At 41.1% G+C, this 20759-nt stretch overlaps 1 protein-coding gene across 4 annotated transcripts in view; it reads left to right on the top strand.

The window, feature by feature from the left end:
* Positions 1-245: 245 nt before the first annotated feature.
* The window catches only part of ldlrad3 (low density lipoprotein receptor class A domain containing 3), a 91685-nt gene continuing 71171 nt past the window's right edge, over positions 246-20759 (top strand). For 3 of the 4 annotated variants that reach the window (XM_040025271.1, XM_040025270.1, XM_040025269.1), the window contains exon 1: positions 720-2322. Coding sequence is in view for 1 of the 4 variants with exons in the window: in XM_040025268.1 (XP_039881202.1) it covers positions 659-713 (55 nt within the window). In the remaining 3 variants the exon portion in view is untranslated. The other variant, XM_040025268.1, reaches the window with a different exon arrangement.

Here is a 20759-nt window from a genome sequence, read left to right as displayed (position 1 = left end):
TCAGAATATATTCATTCCTACTGAAATCGGGTAGTTATATATTTGCCTGATAGGTACAGCTGGTGTTGTTACCTTTTACTTTAACAAAGACCAATATGGTCATTTTATCCTCAGGTCCTTCTCACTTAAGGATTGTTTTTAACCTTTTTTTTAAAATTCTTTAATATTATTTTTTTTAATTTTCCTTCAGTTACTTCTTTCACTCACTTTTTCTGAACAGATTCAAAGTTAGTTAAGTCTGTTATTGCTGGAGTTACGGTCCCGCTTTTGCGCATACGGCACCGTTAGGGAACCAGTGTCCCGGACTGGCCGGCCTCTGCTCTCCCGGCTCTCTGACTCCGACTCCGCCTCTCTCTGAGCACCAACACACGAACGAACGACTACACTCAGCCTGCCTACCGCCACCTCCAGCTTTCATGCCTACCCCACCCCTCCTCCCCAAACTGGACTCCATAGTTTACGGCCGTCCCAACGAAAGCACTTCTTCCTCGCCGAATGCGCTCTTAGATGCCCGGAAGACGTCAAAGAGCCAGACTTTAAGAGCATAAACAGGCAAGAGTAGCGAAGCAAAGGAGAAGTTTTTTTTTCTCCCTTTTCTTGCCCTGCAGCGGGGCAGGACAGCAGGAGTAGGCCGGGGGGTGCACAAAAAGGCGTCCGTATGATGTGGATCTGGTACCTTCTGCTTGGTTCGGGGTCAGGCTCAAGAAGTGTTGGTAAGTTTTTCAAAGCCAGGGTGAAACTAACGTAGTTATCACGGCGCGGACACGCTTCGGTGCGAGTTCAGAGGAAGAGGGGGCGCTGATATAAATTCTTGAGGACGGGCTGTGTGGTGCACTACTTTCTCCCTCGAGTTTCCTCAAAGTTAGCGAAACGACGTCTTTGAAAAGAACTTATAAGACATTCCTTTTCCCTCGACTGAACTGGACTTTGTGTGTGCGTACGCGCCAGTAAATCTGGATTATTGGCAGCAGTTTCAGAGTTTTTCGTGCATGTCGAGTGTCTCGCATTCGCTACATGTCCCCTTCACCTCTGAGACAAAGTATTTCTTTTGCTAGAGACTTCCTCCGTGGCGTGTCCGTTCACCGGGTTGTTTTGAGATGACGCCGTGGTCTCCCCCTGCTACGTTATAAATGAGAGGTTGTTGACAGGGCGCCGTTGACAAGTCAAGCTGTTCTCCAGCCTCGCCGTGGAAGCTGCACGGGGCCCGGAGAATGACGTCTTGTAGTTTATGGGACACTTGTGACAGCCACTTGTTTCTTTTTACTCGGTTTAAACATGATGCAGATTTGAGCTAATGTTCACATTAGTGACGTATAATTTCCCCGGTGGTTATTACAGGATGCTCAAATGCTTCAATGAGGACCTACAGTGAATAAATATATGACCCAGAAATAAACAGTATCAGTCACAGATAATTGGATTTGCTTTTATTGCTTTTTAATGACGAAAAAATGCCTGGCTTTTATGGAGTGTAACAGTGACAGCATTGCTGATGTTTCCAGCAGTGTGGGTTTTAGGTGGATTTTCACGGTCTCCCAGCTGCAGGTGCATTAAATGGGCGTGGCTGGAAAATTTAAAAAGAGCCAAGATGCTTGTGGTGGTGATGATGATGCTTGTTTTGTCCCAGCAGAAGAAACACACACACACACACACACACTCAATGTGAATAAATAAGTGGGTTGTGGCTGGTGGGGTGTTAGGTATTTAATCAAAAGAAGAAGGTGGGTGAGGTGGCTGTGTTTGTTTTGGCTCTTACTCTATTTAGTCCATTGTGTGCCCCACTCTTGGCTCCTTTCCTGTAGCCTACGCTGTTACCTGCAAGTGGAGTTTAACTGTGAAAGTTAAGTTAGCAGGATTTGATGAGGGTTACAGGCCAGTTACAGCTCTGTGTACTTGCAGTTGCCCTCTGCCCACAAAATCTCATTAACATAATTATAAACAGTATATTTTTGCAATCAGTTCAGAGTCATTAAAGATGACGCTTGTAACTCTTTCACAAGACGGTTGTTCTTGCATTCCTATTGGCTGAATTCGCTTTCGCGTCTTCATTATAATTGGCCTGGTGCTGTGGGTTGTCACGCTGTCATGACTTCCTGGGACTCTTGAAAAATAATGGAGCCGTCATTAATGTGATTAGCAACACCCGTGATTCGCTTGACACGAAAAACTGAAATGTCTGCAGTGAAGAAGAGAAATGTTTTTGCTCGTGTCACTGAAACAGAAGTGCAAATAACATTATATTAGCTTCAGACAGAGATTTAGTGTGAGCTGCCCACTCTGGTTTTCTCTGCAGGAGCAAAGGAGGATGTATCTGTGATTAATGTAAGAAATTTTCTTTCGAAATATTACGGTAGTTTGTTTTCTTTTGTATGGCTTACGTCTGCTCAGCTTTGAATAGATAAACGGTGCTTCAGTGTTTTATTAGCTCATAGCCTGACCAGGGTAATAATGTCAGCTCGATATGAGTTAGACTCTGTTTAGGTGACTGTGTTGTATTGTTGTCCAAACCAGCATAAAAGCTAAAACACAGCATAGGATTTAACAATCAGTATGTGGGATACTAGGACGTTAGATAGTGGTTAGTGCTGTGCTATACTGGAAATGTTGATCAAGTCCAAAGTAAATACAAGGTTGTGTCATAACCAACTTCTAGCAGTAGTCTTTCTCTCCTCTCTCAATAAACATTAATAATATATTTGTGTGAATGCCTCACAGCATTGATGTATGCTATATCTTTTGGTGCTCATAACCTTTATACTTTTTCAGATATTAAGCTTTTTATGCCATTTTTTTACCCCAATTTGCTGATTGGGACAACATTATCAGTGTGATCACCAGTTTTGCTTGCTGGGCTGAGCCATGTTTTAGCTCAGTGAGATGAGCAGCCGTTCTCAGAGCAGGAGGGCCGGGTTCGAATCCTGCTTATGGCAACATTTATTTCAGTTAACAGTTCAACTGTTTTAAGTATTTTCAACACAAATTTCAGCTTTTTTCACCCCTTTTCAGCAAAATTTTCAGTCGCTTCTGCTCTTTTCAGCAAAATTTTCAGGTTCTTCATCTCTTTTTTGCTGAACATTTAGCTTCATCACCTCTTTTCAGCACAATTTAGCTGTTTCTGCACAGTGCACATTTTTTCTCTCATCATATCTTTGTTTGAGACCAGAACTGGTTTGGCTCAGTGGGATGAACAGCCACCGTGAGATCTGGTAGCAAAGGTTCGAATCCTACTTGCGACACTTGCTGCAAGTCTTCCCTCCTTGCACTCTCCCTGCTTTCTTGACACTCTTCAGTATAGTGTTTCAAATAAAGCAGTTTTCAGCAAACAGTTCAGCTTGTACACAGTGTTTTCAGCAGATAGTTCTCCTTATGCTGTTTTCAGATTCCACTACACGGCATTCACTAGGGATGGGTATCGAAAACCGGTTCTTGTTGAGAACCGGTTCCCACTGTTTCAATTCCTTTGAATTGTTTGCCATTTTTGCAAACGATTCCCTTATCGATTCCAGTCGCCCCGAATGATGTCACCACGTTGTGGAGCGTCATTTACCTGGCAGGAAACACGGCGCCTAAGCGGCTCAAACGCTTAAAAGTTTGGTTATATTTTACAAGAATGGAAGACAACAGGGCAACTTGCAATACTTGCAAAATAGATATTTCATTTAAGGGAGGAAACACTACGAATATGCAAAAGCATTTGCTCACAAAACACGCGATGACCTTAAATGAATGTCGTGATTTTAATTCCGCTCTGCATTCGTGAATCTCAACCCAGCAGCAGCGGTAACGTTTGCACGTCCTCTCCCGTTAATTCGGCAGGTAAATAATCAACTAACAGTGCATATTATGTTAGTGCGATCTGCCTTATTACAAAACCTGCCATTACTGTGCATTTACATGTACAATTTTTTTTTCCCCTTTAAAAAGAAGAAAAAAGAATCAATAAGAGAATTGATAAAGAATCGAATCGTTAAACAGAATCGAAAATAGAATCGGAATCGTGAAAATCTTATCAATACCCATCCCTAGCATTCACACTGCATTTTCGCAGGAAATGCAACTTTTTCTAGTTTTAATTTGTTTTGGGGGAATGGGGAAATATGACAACACTGACTTTTGAACTTTTGGCAACAGATAATGTCACTACAAATATACAAACCTTACATTAAAAACTCTCTATATACATTGCAGATTCAGATATTTTGTTACCTACCCCATGCCTGTAACTGTGAATGTTGAAGATCTGCAAATACTCAAATGATTTTTTAGTGCATTTAATATTCGTTACACACAATAGCACAGCATTTGTCCATTAGCTACAGCCGGCTGTGACCAATGAGCTGTGAAGAATGAGTATATTACACTTTATAAATTAGTGCATAATATGTCAGTAGTTACAGAAGATTTACCTGATAATTAAGCCTTAAAGAAATGCCTCTGAGGTAATGAGGTATTGATAGTCAATAATGCAGACAATAAAATGATAATGATAACGAAAGATAATGTAGATAATGATTGTATAAAATGTTAATAATGGTAATGATTTAATAGATAATGAGCAGACGGGACATGATATGTTGAAGATAGTTTGGAGTTTCTCAGTATGACGTGCTGCTCTAGCTTACTGTGCAAACTACTGATGAAGTGATCAATAATGAAAAGATGGTTAATAATTTTTGCTTAGTTTTGGTTCAGTAAATCAGGAGCTACTTATGTTATCGTTTTTATCGTTTACTCGGTATTCCTGGGTCTTTTCGCGTGTGTTATGAATAAATCTTCTTTTTTTCGGTACCGGTTCTAGTTTTATTTTGTTGTATTTATCCGCGACACCTTAAAGGCCGGTCCATGAAAATATTGTCGGGCATAAACCGGTCCGTGGCGCAAAAAAGGTTGGGGACCGCTGCTCTTAATTGTTGTGACACGTGTTCGAAATGCAGAGAGGTGCGCCCGATTTGCCACACGGAGCAGCGCGGGAGTAAAGCACGAGGGAGGGGCTAATAATCGGCTCAGTCGTTTTTAATGATCGTTGAAAGCCCAGATCGTAATCGTGATTAAAATTCGATTAACTGAGCAGCCCTAAGCCCAAGTCATCTTAGGTGGTTACCCTAAACCAACCCAGCCCTGTATTTTGGAGCAAAGCAGGCTTGGTTTTGAAAAAGCAATGTAGCTAGTTTTTGAGTGTACACATTATAAAGATTATTTTTCTTTGTTGAATTTTATTAAAAATAAGGTTCTAAATCTTCTAAATTCTAATGGTCAGGCTTATGACTGGACTTAGGGTTGGGTCATCACAAATGATGATTTATACTTTGGAATGTTAATGTAGATATTTTGTAACGCCCGTTTGGCCTTTAATGGCATATTTATCTATTGTCCAATAGAATTGATCCAAGTAAATTAGTCACTTACAACACTAAGAGTGGTCACATATCTATTGCTCATTTACTCTGATCTGAGTGAGTTTCTAAACTTATAGCCGTTTTCTGGTGGTCTGGTTTTGGTTTCAGGTTTCACTCTGCGTAAAAAGTTCAACAAAATAAATACAGTGTGAAGTTGCTGTGATCTGAACTAGTGAGCCCATATTACAGCTAGTTGCTATAGTTTGTTCTTTCTGTACGTCTATGGTACTCTACCACATCCCACAATGCAACACATACCCGACTGCAGAAAGGCATTTAGTTCAAGCTTGCACTGTATACATGTTGTTTGGGTCGGACTGAGATTTGTTCTTATTGCTAACAAACTGCTCAGGAGTTTGTTTGGAACTGGAAGGAGACCCTGTCGTCCAACTAGTCTGGGCGTGGTTGTTTTGGTCCTTGATTAAATGCGATTACAGTGTTCACATCAGCACAAAGGAGTCGCCCCAAGGAGGAAAATGAGGCGTAGTTCAATTAAAACAGATTAAATGGCAAAGGTGGAAAAACATCCTAAAATACTGAGAAGTCAACACAGTTTTGGAAATTGACAACTCTGTTTCTGTGACACTTAAGCTTCTTTGTGTATGTTTAAGCTTTAACCTTACTTGTACTTTTTTTATTAAATCCTTAGATTGCTAACCACACAAGTAAGCTCAAAGAGATGCCAAAGCCCACACCTTACTTAAGTGGGGAATTTTGAATGAAACCTCGATGCTTTACAGGTTACTGTTATTCACTGTACACTGAACTGGCTTGCTCACCCAAAGTACATGGCAGCATGCAAAATTACTGTGTGTGTGTGGGTGTGTGGTCTTGAACGTTAACAACCACACCATATATTCAGCCTGACATAGCCATTCTCCTTGATCAACATAATTTGCACTCCAGTGATCACTCTGTGTTAGAAGGCCACACATAAATGCCAGGAGGTAGGTTTTTTTTCCATTCATAACCAGAGAAAGACTATTCGGGTCATTTCTCTTACTGAACAGAACGACAGAATCACATTGTTTGCCGCTTATTGTGCTTTGTATTTCCTCAGTGTTTGTTCACGAAGGCAGGCCAGTTGGCCCCATAAAACTCTGCGTGTTTGTGCTTATCACTGCATGTCTTTGAAACAGGGAAGAGAGAAAGAGATGTTGTGTTGTTTTTTTCCTCCTCTGTGGCTGACTTAGCTGATATGCTTCCAGCAAAGCACGAGTATTGAAACTCACTTTTAAACATGCTCCAGGGGTAAACTATTGAAAGGAGTATCAGTAAATGCTGTTATTACTGGTTCTTCTCTCAGCACTGGAAAAATTAGGAAAATAGAATTTGCAGGCTCATTGCCTAGGTGTGGGTGTGTTCATAAATTCAAATGGAAATGTTCAGCGCATAAATTGAACTGTTATTCAGAAATTCAACATCAGTTTCAGAGTGCCTAGAGCAGGGAGGAATTCAGTGATTTGTTGGCAACAAACGCTTTGCTTTTTTGTTTCCACCTTTTCCTCTAACAGCGTTGGTATTGGCAGTGGTAGAAATGAAATGTTTTTGTTTTTTTGTTTTTTTTCTGTTTTATATTACTTGTCTTAACGGTAACCATCCCTACTTTCAGCCTTAGTTGCTTTTGCTCAGTATGCCTAGACTTAAAGGAGGACCAGTGTGGCTTTAATTCCCTGAGTTGTTAAACAAAGCCACATGACTGGAGTCATGTTTCAGTCCTTGGGAACAGAGCATCATTAACTGTAGTGACTACATATTGTGTGGTTTATGCCTTTTTTGTAAGTTAAACATTAATACACAATAGGGACAAATTAAAATAAAAACCTGGGGTATTCTGCTGGAATGGTTTTGGCTCATTTGTCCGGTTACAGGGACATTTAACTGTAAATCAACACAAAGCTATTTTTTTATTGTCTTTATCCAGTGATGAAGATGTTGTGATCGTCAGTGCCACCCATACAAAAATGCACTAAGTATTGAATGTTTTGACGAACATCAAAATGCAGTGGGTTAAATCCTATGGCCTTTGCAGTCACCAGGAGGCCCATGTATAAACAGTGTTTACAAACCGGAACAGCGTGTCTCTATTTCCTCCCCAAAACTAGTGTTTATAGAGGAAAAACATGCAGCAGAAATGTGCAGACCTCCCGCATACTTTAAACCACGCACATGTACACACACTTTTGGCCGTAAATCTACAAAGACATTTCTGCATCTAACTCTAAAACCTCAAAACCAACATGGCTACAGATGCACTACTAACATTGAGACTTCAAAATACAGTGGACAAAGCCAGTGGCTGATGTTGTGCATCTTTTTATATACAGTCTGTGGTTGATGCCAGTGCCAAAAGCAAGTCACTGTCGATAGACTTCGGCTTGGCACAAAAACGGTTTTGGTTCTCTATAGAAACAACAGATCTCTTTGACCCTTTTAAGGCTTTAAACTTGCCTTATTTATGGCGTGGCACAGATGGTTGCACTGCAACCTGTCAGCTAGGCTTCACCTTAGATAATTCAACTCACTGAACTGAAATTTGTGATTTTGCCTGGTGTTAGTGCCTTTTAGACTATTTTTTAACTCCAAAAGGACTACTGAGCTTATACCATTGCAAAGCATCTAACAATGCAATATGTGATATTTTGCTGAAGTAAACATCCCAAAAATTATTTTCAAATCTGAAGATGTGACAAAATAATTAATATTTGCAGATAACTTATATCACAGAGTTAGTGCTGAAGTGACGTGTATACTGCAGGACATTTACAAATAAGGGATTTGTACATAGTTGGACCTTTTGGCTGTTATGTGTGTTCCCTCCATGGGAAATGTATGTGCTCTGTCCTGTTTCTTCGAGCAGCTCTGATCTATAAGTCATGATGCTAAATATTTCATGAATCCTTGTGTATGTGTATTGGAGGAGAGGAAGGAAAAAGTATAGTGGAAAAAGTTAGGAAACAGCACATTATACAGTACCGTGCAACAATCTTGAGCTACCCCTCATTTCTTTATACTTTGGTTCCAAGGAGCCAGACTTTCTTGTATTTTTAAAAGTGTTCTTGAGCAAAAGGCCCCCAGGCTTTTTCACTCATTTTCTAGTCCTTGTACCTGTTTTCAGGTAGATTGTTAAGCCACTAAACACTGACCTGTGACTCATTCAAGGCTGAACCAGTGTTGTTCCTACACATAACAGAAAACTGACAAAGAATATTTTAAATGGTATCTTTAGACATTTTTTACTAGTAACCTGTCACAAAACACAAATTGCTCCACTCCAATTTCTTTAGTTGAGAAATGCCAAGCATAGCAAAAAAAGAATATTTATGCATAGACAAGGTAATTCCCACAAGTTTGCATATCTCAGCATGGTGTACAATGTGGCCTTAGAAAGTTTGAGGAAACTAGATACGTGGAGGGAAGAATAAAAAGTGGCATACCTAAAAACTATCTACAGCAGATGAACAGTATCTGAAGGTTGTGTCCTTAAGAAATAGGGGGGAAAAAAGTCCAAGACATGAAACAGGAACTAAGAGATTCATCTGGCCCTTTAGTTGATCCATCTGTTTGCTGAAGCCTCATCAGAAATCGAGTCATTGGAAGGTTGGCTGTCAAGGAGCCATTATTAAGGAAGGGAAACTGGGAGAAAAGGCTTGAGGTATGCCACATTACACGAGAACTGGACTAAAAAAACATGTCTTATGGAGTGATCCGAGTTTTGGTTCAAAACATAATCAAGATGTCTGTAGGATGTAAGGAAAGAGACAATGTTGTACGAGTCTGCAGGTGGAGGCTCTGTCATGGCTCTGCCTGATTGGCAACAGCCTTCATTTTTTTGTATAACAATGATACCAAACACTCTGCCAATGCAATAAAACGTACACGATAGGTGACCACACAGTGGAACACTAACAGTCGTGTACTGGCCTCCCCAGAGCCTCAGCAGCATTGAAGCAGTATGTGATTATCTTGTCTGTTGTTCTGTTCTTGGAAATGGAATAAAAGGCAAAGAAATGAAGGGTGGATCAAGACTTTTGCACAGTGCTATGTATTGATTTTGGATTGTTCTTAACTTGTTTCTGTTTATTTACTGATTTGAGCTGTTTAAATGAAAATATGTAGTTTTTCTTTTGTCACCCCAAGAATATGGCATTTTCACTTTTTACAAACTAGTGTTTCCGCTACACTTTTACAGTATATACTGCCAATAGTTATTCCTAGTGGGGTCAACCTTGAATATAGTTTGTGCTAGACATTGATTGTAGCTGTCTGCAGTGGCAGAGCCATAAAGTAGTTTGAGATGTGCTCAGAACTTTGTTTAAGCACTGAATGTTTCTGTAGCATTTTTAAGACTGCTGCAGTGTCTTAGTGACTTTTTTATAGCACATACACACATATTGTAGCAGCTAAGAGGAGGAGAGCAGGTTTTCCCATTCCTGTCAAGTCTGACACTAGTCTGTTATAAAACAGTCACATTTCACACCTTTATATTTTAGTTTTTCCTGGAGGTGAGGTAGATGAACTTAGGAACCCTGCATGTTTTTAATAAATCCCGCTCGTGGGTCACTGTTATTAGTTCAAACAGCTCCTTCCTCTTTATTGATATCCCATTGTTTTATGATTTTTAATAATCTTTTACTGTGAAGACACTCTTCACACTGTGACATTGATGGAGCTCCAGAACAGCGTTCATTCGCTTTGTGAAGTAGCAAAACACTCACAATGTGCTCAGTTACAGCTTAGGTGGGAAAGAAATGATCAGCAGAGCACTCATGTCTGACGTTCATAGTGTATGTAATCTAAATTAAGAAATTTTACTGCAGAAATAAAAGCTGCAATGCAATTTCAAATGGAGTTTATCCATCGATCTGTATCGTTTTGTCTAATGTATATAAACTGGAAAAAGAAAGCGGTAAATTGCCAAGCTGAGCTTCTCCAAGGGAGGTTTGTGAAATGCAAAGAGTTGCAGTCTGGCCATATTAGCTATGTCTATCAGGTTTTGTACGATAACAATGACAACCCTGATGTACAGTAAATGTATGTATAAATATAACCTGTTTATACTGTGGAGCCCTGAGGACAGTTAAGCTTGCACACTTGCTGATTTTAAATGTCAAAGTATCAGGAAGCCTGCCTATGTTTGCTCTTCCAGTGCAGGACTCTCACAGTGGACTGTAATTGTTAGCTGATCGAGTTGGATGGATGTCGAGTCTGCTACAGTTTTTTTTTTTTGTTTTGTTTTTCCATGACTGGGTTTGAGGTGTCAGAATCAGACTGTGTTGTTGTCAGTACGTTGAGTCTTGTTGAAATTTTTGAATTTTTAAAAGTTTGACCTTGAACAGCTTCCAGTGTTATTACTTCAGACCAGAAATGCACACTGCTCTGGATATGAACCCTAAGCTGAATAGAGATTACATTGTTTGGATCTTAAACAGCTTTGGCTCGATCCACCCGCTCACCTTGGTTTCTCTACTTTCATCCTCATCCAAGGTGCTCCCCGTGAGAGCAGAATGACCTGCTGTATGTGTCCCCTGTGTTGCTCTGCCTCCTATCACACAGGGAAGAGATCCTGGCATGCTGACAGCTGGCTCCCCTGCTGTCCCATGTGATCAGCAGTCATTTGCTGTACTTTGTCTCACGGCCACAATGGGAGCCAGTGTGGACACTGACAGGCTATTTTGGACTGAAATTCCACCATCCCACTGTCAAACCAAACAAACTCTACCTTAAAGGTCAACAAAAACCCACAGAGAAAAATGGATACCATCAGGGCAGCTGATACTTTGTTTGTTAGTGGAACTATGTGGAAAATATACGGGGTGTAAGCGCAGTTACATGTTGCTGGGTTCATGTGAATTTGACTTGAGATATATGGAAAAAAATTGTACTTAATTATCTCTTGTTGATTTAGTTTTCCATGCCTGCATTTCCTTTCTACTCTTTCCTTTTTTGCCACCTTTATTTATTACAAGATGTACATATTAGCTACCAAATGCCTGTGGTGAAAATTATGCAGCACTAAACCTTTTGTGTGTGTACATCTTTAACCTCACACATAATTGTTTTAAAATAATTACACAGCCCTGGCAGTTTCATCATTCTGTTGAGTGGCCCAGCTCCATCCACCAGATTTGGAAGCTGCAATTAGGTGCAATTTTCCAAACATGTAATCATAAGAAAAATGTTCATTTCAACTAGATGATGTTTTTGATTGCAATCACATAGACATTTATTTCCCCTGCTGGTATCTTTTGTGCACCAACTGTGAGTACATGAGCATTTAGTGTCTTGTGATAAATATGCAAATTGTCTTAATAGCTTTGTAGGTGAACGCTGTTTTCAAAGCAAAGCGTTACCGCTAATGTATTCATTGACAGGATTAGATTAATCTTTAGGATTATGAAGACAGTTAATGGAACTCTTTTCTTCTTGTATTACACCTCACAGTAATTTAGGATTGCTCAGTAGGTCAAGAGTTCACAGCTGAAACTAAAACAAGAGAAATGCTGGCTCAGGAAACAAGCCTCACATTTATAATTGAGGTGCTACAGAGTGTGAAATTTACACACTCTATGTCTTACTAATAGAAATCTGACAGATTCTAGATTTAAGCGTGAATATTATCGCCTTGGAGGTTTTTGCATGCCGTTATGTGACATATTTCCGTAACTTGTGTTTGACTAGGCCTGACAGAGTGGGAGAAAGGGACCGCTAAACCTCAGGTACTCTGATATCTACCCTTATCTACGAGGAAAAGCACAAGGGAGCGATCTGACCGCAGTTCTTTTCGCACCAGATTGACATTTACTTGACAGTGCCAATTGAAGCCTCTTCACCTATTACTGCGTGCTCACTCACACGGACACACGTTTTGATTTAGAAAGCTCTCAGGTGAAATTCCAATCTAGAGACATAAAAGCTATTATGCAGTTGATGCTATTTCTCCAGGCGAGTGCGTAAATGAGCAAATAAGATCGATCTCAATTCGTCCGACCTGCAGTAATTGCTTATTTGTCACAATTAATTTCAGAGCCTTGACTCAAGACCCCATGATATTGATATTGAATGTCTTCATTATTACCTGCTCCTGAAATGAATCTGAATCTGAAGAATTAGTTTCTGTGTTGAATGGATGATTAAAAAGGTCAGGAAGGAGAGAGAAGTCATGCAGAAACTGGAAGTTTGAAGTATGCAGAGGAGCACTAGCTCCACCTCTGTCACGTCACAAATATGGCTTAACCCCCTGAGCTGTCAGCGCCTTGCTTTAGGTGTGCACACTTTATTCCCCACATTTGTCTTTCTTCTCTGCCAGTTATCATTCCTGTGAGCCAGTGCATGCTGCTGTGTTTGTGGAGGTATAAGGTGTAGAGTGTATGTGCAATATGTACAAAGGGTAATCCTCTCTTGGAAAGGAACCAGAGGAGGCGAGGCGCTCATCTTCACAGGAACTAATCACCCGATCCCGCCTGCTGTTTACAGGCAGTCTTGCCAGCCAAAATCAAATGCAAAGCCCATGTTAATTGCCTTAATGCTGCTTCCCTGTCAACCATGGCTTGGCAGCGGCCTTCAGCACCGGGCCGCAAAATAAATTCTTTTTTTTAAATTCATCAATGAATGCCAAAGACAAAAGGGAGTTCTGCTCCCCAGGAATGCAAAGTAGAATCAGTTTTTATTTACTCAAATTTAAAAGCAAGGAAAGCAGAACAGATCTATGGGAGGGCGAATGAAAGTGGAGGTTGGTATCATATGAAATGGGGGCAAAGCATGAAGTTCAGACCCATCTTAGGTCATTATAAGACCAGAACTATTAGTCTTACTAGGGTCTAGTGCAGGGGTGGCCAACCAGTCAGAGACCAAGAGCCACTTTTTTTTTTTTTTTTTACTGTGTTACCGCAAAGAGCCACATCATACGCATGGGCACACATTAACATCACCCATCATTTCCTCCCTCTCTCTCTGTCTCTCACACACACACACACACACACACACACACACACACACACACACACACACACACACACACACACAAAATACACACATCTCTGCTGAGCCAGATTTATTGTAAATGTCACACACCAACATGATAATGACAGAAATGGACTCCTACAGTACTAAAACCACAGGCCAGTCATTTTCAACAATGAACATTGTGTGCGATGTCTCACACACATAAACTCTCAGTTCAACCAAGTCCACAAACAAAACTATAATAATCTACAATAGCATTTACTTTTACAATGCATGTTGTTTAGTGGGACTTCTAGCATTCCTTGCCTTGAACAATCCTCTTCAAACCTGGCTTGTATTCCGTTGTTGCCACTCGAAGCAATTTTTTCACATGAGTGTCAGTCAGAACAGATCGATGCTTTGATTTCACATGTTTTAGGGTAGAAAACACAGACTCGCAGACGTATGTTGACCCAAACATTGACAGTATCTTAAGCGCAGCCCGTTTGACATTGGGGTATTTTTCCATTGGCACACTTTTCCAGAACTCAATGGTCCCTTCCCTTAAAGCAGGTTTCAATTGGTCCTCCTCACAAAGATCGATCATCTCCAACTCAGCCGCAGCTTCATCTGTGACTAGCGGGACTTTCAAACAGCCGGTCTCTGCATTAAATGGGTCGACGAGGAACGTAATCTGTGGCCTTTTCAATTGTAGATCATGGAACCGGGTCACAAAGCTTTCGTGCAAGTTTTCAATCAGCGTTGCATATCTGGCTCTTTGCTTACTCAGGGCAGCGCTGGCGACTTGCCCGCTGGCTTTTAGCAGAGTGGGAAAATGCGTTATATCTCCCTTTTGAATATGTGTCTTGAACAGCTTCAGTTTGTTGACAAACGCAAACACACTTTGCACCAGGTCAGCATTTTTAACTTACCCTGCAGGGTCAGGGTCAGTCTGTCCAAGTGACACAGCATGTCGACCAAAAAGGCCAGATCCATAATCCACTTGAGGTCCGAGAGCTCGGGATAGTCCTCGTCCTTCTCTTCCAGTTTCACGGCATTCAAAAGCTCAAAGAAGCGAGAGAGTACCTGGCCTTTTGACAGCCACCTCACAGTGCAGTGCAGCGGCAGGTCACCTGGAAGCCCTTGGTCCAGCTCAGCGATGAGATTCTTGAATTGCATGTGGTTAAGCGCATGTGTGCGGATGTAGTTGACGATTTCCATCACAGGCTTCATGATGTTATCTAAATTCAATGATTTAGACACGAGTTGCTCTATGTGGATGATGCAGTGGAAATTCCAAAAGTCAGGAATAGTTTGGTCAGCTTTGCACAGCCCCACAAGCCCGTTCACAGATCCCATCATGGCTGGTGCTCCATCCGTGGCTATTGCAGTTAATTTTGTTATGGGCAGATTTTCTTTTTCTAATGCAGCCATCACGGTTTCTTTCACATCTATGCCACGGGTTCTGTCTTTTAATGGCACAATATCCAGGAGTTCTTCTTTGATCACACAATCGTTTGACACAGACCGTGCAAATATTGCCAACTGAGGCTTGTCTTGTATAAAACAACTCTCATCCAATGCGACACTAAAATACTCACATGCTTGAAGGTCAGAGTGCAACTGTGATTCAACTGTGATTCAACTCCCCTTCATTGTATGGCTTTTTAGCCCGTGCAATGTTCCAAGCCAGCTGATAGGATGCGAGCGTTATGGTCTCTGACCGCTTCGTAAATTTTTGGAAAAACTGTATCTGCTTTTCTGCCCGACTTTTCAAAGTGGCCAACTCGTGCTTGCGAAGTTCAGTCCCTTTTGGAAATTCCTGGTCAATGTTAGCATGGAGTGAGCTGAAGTGGCGCTGAAGCTTTGAAGCTTTGAAATGCGCTAATGACGTCTGACATATAAGGCAGAATGGCTTGCCATTGCGTTCAACAAAAAAAAAATAAACTCTCCCACTCTGTTAAAAACGTCCTGTGTTCATCTTCATATTTTTCTTTTTGCTGTGCATTTTTTTTTCCTGCCATTTTAAGGGCGAACTTGCTCCTACTGGGAAACTTTGCAGTATTTTCATCTCACACACATGCGCATTTGATGAAAATACCGTATTGAACTCAAGCGATGCAAACGCGCACATTTTAAAACAACAACACAAAAAAACCTCCCATACCAAACACAAACTTTGATATGAACGTAAGAGCCGCATGAAACCAGGCAAAGAGCCGCATGCGGCTCGAGAGCGGCGGGTTGGCCACCCCTGGTCTAGTGTGTCAGAGATGGTAATTGAGCCCGTCTCTGTATAGCCTGCTCTAATGAGAAGCTGCAGGCCTTGGGGTGACTAATTTCTCCTATGCTCAGAACGATATGTCAGGCTGGCTGTCCTGTGTCTAATGACTCCAGATACTTAATGAAGGATCGGTGAGATTTCCAGAAACATGAATGAACCGTTTATATTAATATACTTCATAGTGCACTCGGGAGACTTGCAAACTCAAAGGCTTTTGATGTCCTCAAAGTGCACTTTGCTTATAGATATATATCCAGACAGAGCAGAGGCAAATTAAAGCAAAAATCTTAAACCTTGACCTCAGCATAGCGTGGGGATCTGACTCAGCTTAGCTGTGTGGAACATTTTGCCGGCACTGTGTATTAAAGTATTATCAAGGAGCAGTAGGTTTCTAAGTTTTAAGGAATTATATAATAAGGTAAGTAGCATATCAAGGCTAGACAAAGCTATATTTGCTTGGCAAAGTATAGCATGTTCACCACTCCATCAGTTGGTGATCTGATCTCTCTGCAGCTAAATTCCCTAAGTGACAGTACCTCAGTAACCACATCCTCATGAATTCAGTTCAATTCGATTTTAGTTATATGGCACTAATCACAACAACAGTCTCTCCAAGGTGATTTATATTGTAAAGAAAAAGACCCTACAATAATAGAGAGAAAACTGCAAGAATCAACAATCCTGCAACAATCAAACTGGAGATGCTTTGACCTGTGTGAGTTGTCTACACAGCCCTGGACAGAGTTGAACATGTCTTATACAGAAACCAGTGAAGCTGGTAAACATCAAATTTCACTGTCATGTGATTCTCATCTCCACCGTGTCCGCCATGGGTCAGGAGCTCTTATGTCCTGAAGGAGCAGCACAGCAGCTGATTATGATGGATTATGATAGATCCCTCCTTGACTGTCCTCTGCAGCTAGTCGCACATTCCCCGACTGCATTTTCACACCCTCACACACGTAAATGTTCACAATGGTGACACTTTGCAATAGACCCTTGAAAGACACTCTGCAACAGAATGATCTTTTTACCCACTGGCGAGCATAGACCATACAGTAACACATTCTTTATAAAATCGCTGTATGAAAGTACAACGATAATGCAGTGCCACTGATCAGTAATACATAGTTCTGAACCTAATTAACTCGCCACAAACTCAGATGAAAGCTCACAAACCCACTGGGAAAAGGAGAAAAAAAAAATCTAAAAGCAGACCCAGAGAAGGAGAGCCGCTTTCACAGCAGGCCATTTGTTTTGATTTTGTTTGGTGTCGTTACCGGTGCTGTGCAGAACACTTTGAGCAGTGCATCTCTGTCAGATCAGCCACCTCCTCCACCCACAACCACCACCCCTCGTTCCATTACCACAGATGGAGTTAGTGTAGCAGCCATGATGAGAAATGAGGTGGATGGCACTAATCGCCGGTGCAGACTGATGTACGTTCAGTCACCTGGTCAACAAGCCGCTAAAGAAAACAGATGTAGAGCAAAGGCCGTCAGTGATGGCTAAAGTGGGAGAATGTCAGCGTAGACGGTGATATTGACCCAGGGGAGGCTGTAAGAGATTTCACGGCGCTGGATGCCGTGACTCTGCATACGATACTGAGCAGCAGGTGCACTGGCGTGTTACATGGAGAAAAGCAAATGGTTGCCTTTCATTACATGAGCTCTATGAAGCGTTTTCCTAATGTACTCTGAGAGTACTTTTTAGGCATTGCCATGACAACATAGAGGACTAGCGCTCTGCACTATGTAAGAGAATTACAGGTCTAAGTAAAACAAAGGGGAAGTGAAGCCAGAGCAAGTGGGCTCACCAGCAGAGGAGAATTAAGTGGCAGCCAGAAAAACAAGGCGGGGGTTGGTGGGGGGGCGGTGAAATTGCAGTAACATGGTGGTGATTTAGTCACATCCACTTTTTATCACACAGGAAGGCTAAATGCTTATCAGAGAGCAATAGAAAGCAGGGCTGCATAGCATATCTTTTCAGCATCAACATTGCGATGTTCCCATGGGCAGCAGTAATCGCACTATGTCCCCTCAGTGAGGCCAATTTACTTAAGCATTTCATGCTATAACTGCTGTGACATTAAAAGACTCACACGGTTCTCATTTTCCATGAATAACCTAAAAAAGAAGTTGGCCTGATATAAAATTATTTACTTAGATTTAAGGATTCTTGGATATATCAAATTACTGTTCTTTATTTTTAGAACAATGGGTCTGCAATCTCACCGCAGAGGAGCAGGAGAGATGCTTAGAAAAGGGAAGATTTGGTTTCAAAAAGAAAAGCAATAAATTGGCGGGGTGAGTCAGTTTACTCAACCGGCGGCTGCTGAACCATGCTGTTCTATTAGACTCTGTTGTTTTATTATTATTCTTTAGGTGCACGCTGAGACATCTGAACCATATCACTTTTTCAGTTTTTGTCCAGTATACTGTGGCGTTAATAGAAAGTGAGATATCCCTAACCTGTTCGCTCATGGCCTTTACTGTAATTAACAGGTAGGGGAAAAGGGTCACCTGGAATTGAGCAATGACCTTCTTCCTTATCACCAGTCATGTTTTTCTATGAACATTATTTCGTATGCGAGTCGCCGTTTTTGGAGGTAGCACACTGACTGAAGTCTTATTGGAGTGACCTTTAGTTACGGCATCAGATGCCGTTTTGTGAACTACACATACACCTTCTGCTTTTTAAACTGTCGTCCTCATTTCACTTCATACTACCATTTGGCCGAGTGGATTTAACATTATACAGAGAAGACAGACATTGGAAACGGACTACAGTCAAGAGTCACCTGTACCATTTCCTTCATCATATCTGCATTGGGGGGGGAAAGTGTTTTCATTGTACTGCCCTGATGGTTTCCCCTCTTTGACCCTTCACTTGAGTCTAACGTCTATCCCACGTACCTTTATTTCTTCTCCCTCTCGCCTTTGTGTTTCTCTGTCACTCTCTTTGGCCCGTTACATTTGGCAGATATAGTCAATTCACACTCATTTTCAAGCCCTGAAGTGACTCCATGGCCTGGCTACACAATTAGGAGCTCATTACTTGCTAATACATAGACTAGAAGACAGACAAAGGCAGTCTGCTTTTTTGTTGTGCTCCTTGCTTCCATCATTTTATATCTCTTTCTCCCCAGGCACTTTTTCTTCTCACTTCTCTCATCTCACCCTCTGCTACAATACATCTTCTCCATGGTGTATAATGAGCTTGTGTGTGCTAAGAAGAATTAATAGTTCAATTTCCATCGCTTAAGCATTGTTTTTGTGAAATTGGATATACTCTCAGCCCTTACACCTAAGACATTTGAATCTCCAATTCTTATTTTCTGGTTCATTTGGCATCCAGCAAGCTTAAAGTCTGCTTACAGGAAAATCTGACATTTGTTTCTTAATGGATGATACACATACACACACAAATGATTGCAGAAAACAAATGGAAAAGTTTTTAAATCTTCTAGAATTCTAATGTTAGACCTAATGTTAGATCCATCTATTTCTTTTTTTTTTTTTTTAAATCATAAATTTTGGTAGGTTAGAATGACATTATAATAATGTGAGCAAACATCCTTAGCTTTAGCCATCCTCTGATACTCAAATATGAATATCAGAGTACAATGTCATCAGCGCCAATGACTGATGACATTCATCAGACAAATGTTTCATGTCTGCATCCTTAGGCTTCGACAGACACAGGCCTAGAGACTGGTTCATGGCCGTCTGGCAGCCACTGGCTGCTAGAGGGAAAAATGCGTATTCCCTCATGGGTTGGCTGCTGGTCGCATGAGGCTGACAGCAGTCGCTGTGATTGCTAAAGTCCCAGCCATACAAGCCTAGACATTGGTCAATGTCACAATCAGCCGCAGTCTGCGAGTCACAAAGGTGCTGTATGAAAAGCCTTTTTTCAGTTGCTTTTGGTTTGTAAATACCAACCAAAAGTTTGTGATGCACAACTTTTATTTTAAAGGCGAACATTCTCTTTGCATTTTTACAATTGTTAATCATTCTCTGCAACTTTAAGAACGATTAGGAGAGCTGGATTTACTTTAAGATCCACATTACCTGTGTTTTTAATAGCTTTTATTGGCTTGAGCTGGGTTTCACAAGTAGTGCTGTTACTGCTGAATGGGCATAGCCAAACATCTCATTCCTGAGACTTTATCCTGTCCGCCCAGTGACGTTTAGTATGCTATCATCTTGTTTGGTATCAGCAATATATGCCTACTAATTAGTGTAGGCTGCTTTTCCATGTATAGTTGGTAACTTTGTCCGAAGCAGCTGTTTCTTATATTTATCAATATAGCTGTGACAACAAATGATCGTGATTTTATGATAAAGTTATAATTATGAAACTCTGGCTTGTAGGTTTAAATAGAGTTCTAAACTGACCCCACCAAAGACACAGCTGCAAAGGGAGCTGAATACTCCTTATCTATAGTGGATGTTGTGATTTTCCCCTTAACCCATGCATTTGTGCTAATATGAGTCAGTAGATGTACCTGCAGAGAAAACTGCTCCTTTTTTCCCTCAAGTTTTGCAAACAAATTATTTATACATATTAATAATTTGAATTTGACTGGAATTTGAATGTCTTATAAATTTTGTTTCTGTAACTGTGAGCAATGTGGGCTTTTGTTTGAAGTTTCCATCTTTTCATGTTCAGAGCTCAGGGTCTACAACTAAAAGCAAGCCGAGGAACAGAGAGAGCCTCACAGGTGTAACGTAAGGTCAGCTTTGTCAGATTTCCCTCTGTGGCACTGTCTGCATCATTTCTCACTATCTGGCTGGCTCTGCTGAAATGCCAATTTGCTCAGCGAGGGGTCTCGCAGCATAGCGCTGGATGAAGGATATGTCCTGTTTACCAGTGTGTTCTGCGACAGTTGACTGCATGATGAAAGAGACGCAGGGGAGTGTTGACATTTAGTTTTGTGCCACTGATGGCCAGTGTAGGGAAGCAGAATTAATGGAATAGATTTTGTGAGTTTGTTTGATGAAGAAATGCAAGCCTATAGGAAGACATTTGTCTAGCTGCCACTGTGTTTAGTTGTGCATGCTTTACTTGGAAATACGTGATATTTTTTTGTATTTTTTTTTTCCTGTGTGTCAGACAACACTGCTTTTTTTTTT

Source organism: Simochromis diagramma, unplaced genomic scaffold (genome assembly GCF_900408965.1).
Source record: "Simochromis diagramma unplaced genomic scaffold, fSimDia1.1 OVJJ01000293.1, whole genome shotgun sequence".
NCBI lineage: Eukaryota > Metazoa > Chordata > Actinopteri > Cichliformes > Cichlidae > Simochromis > Simochromis diagramma.
Note: the sequence above shows the minus strand (reverse complement) of the source record. Positions and strands in the feature narration are given on the sequence as shown.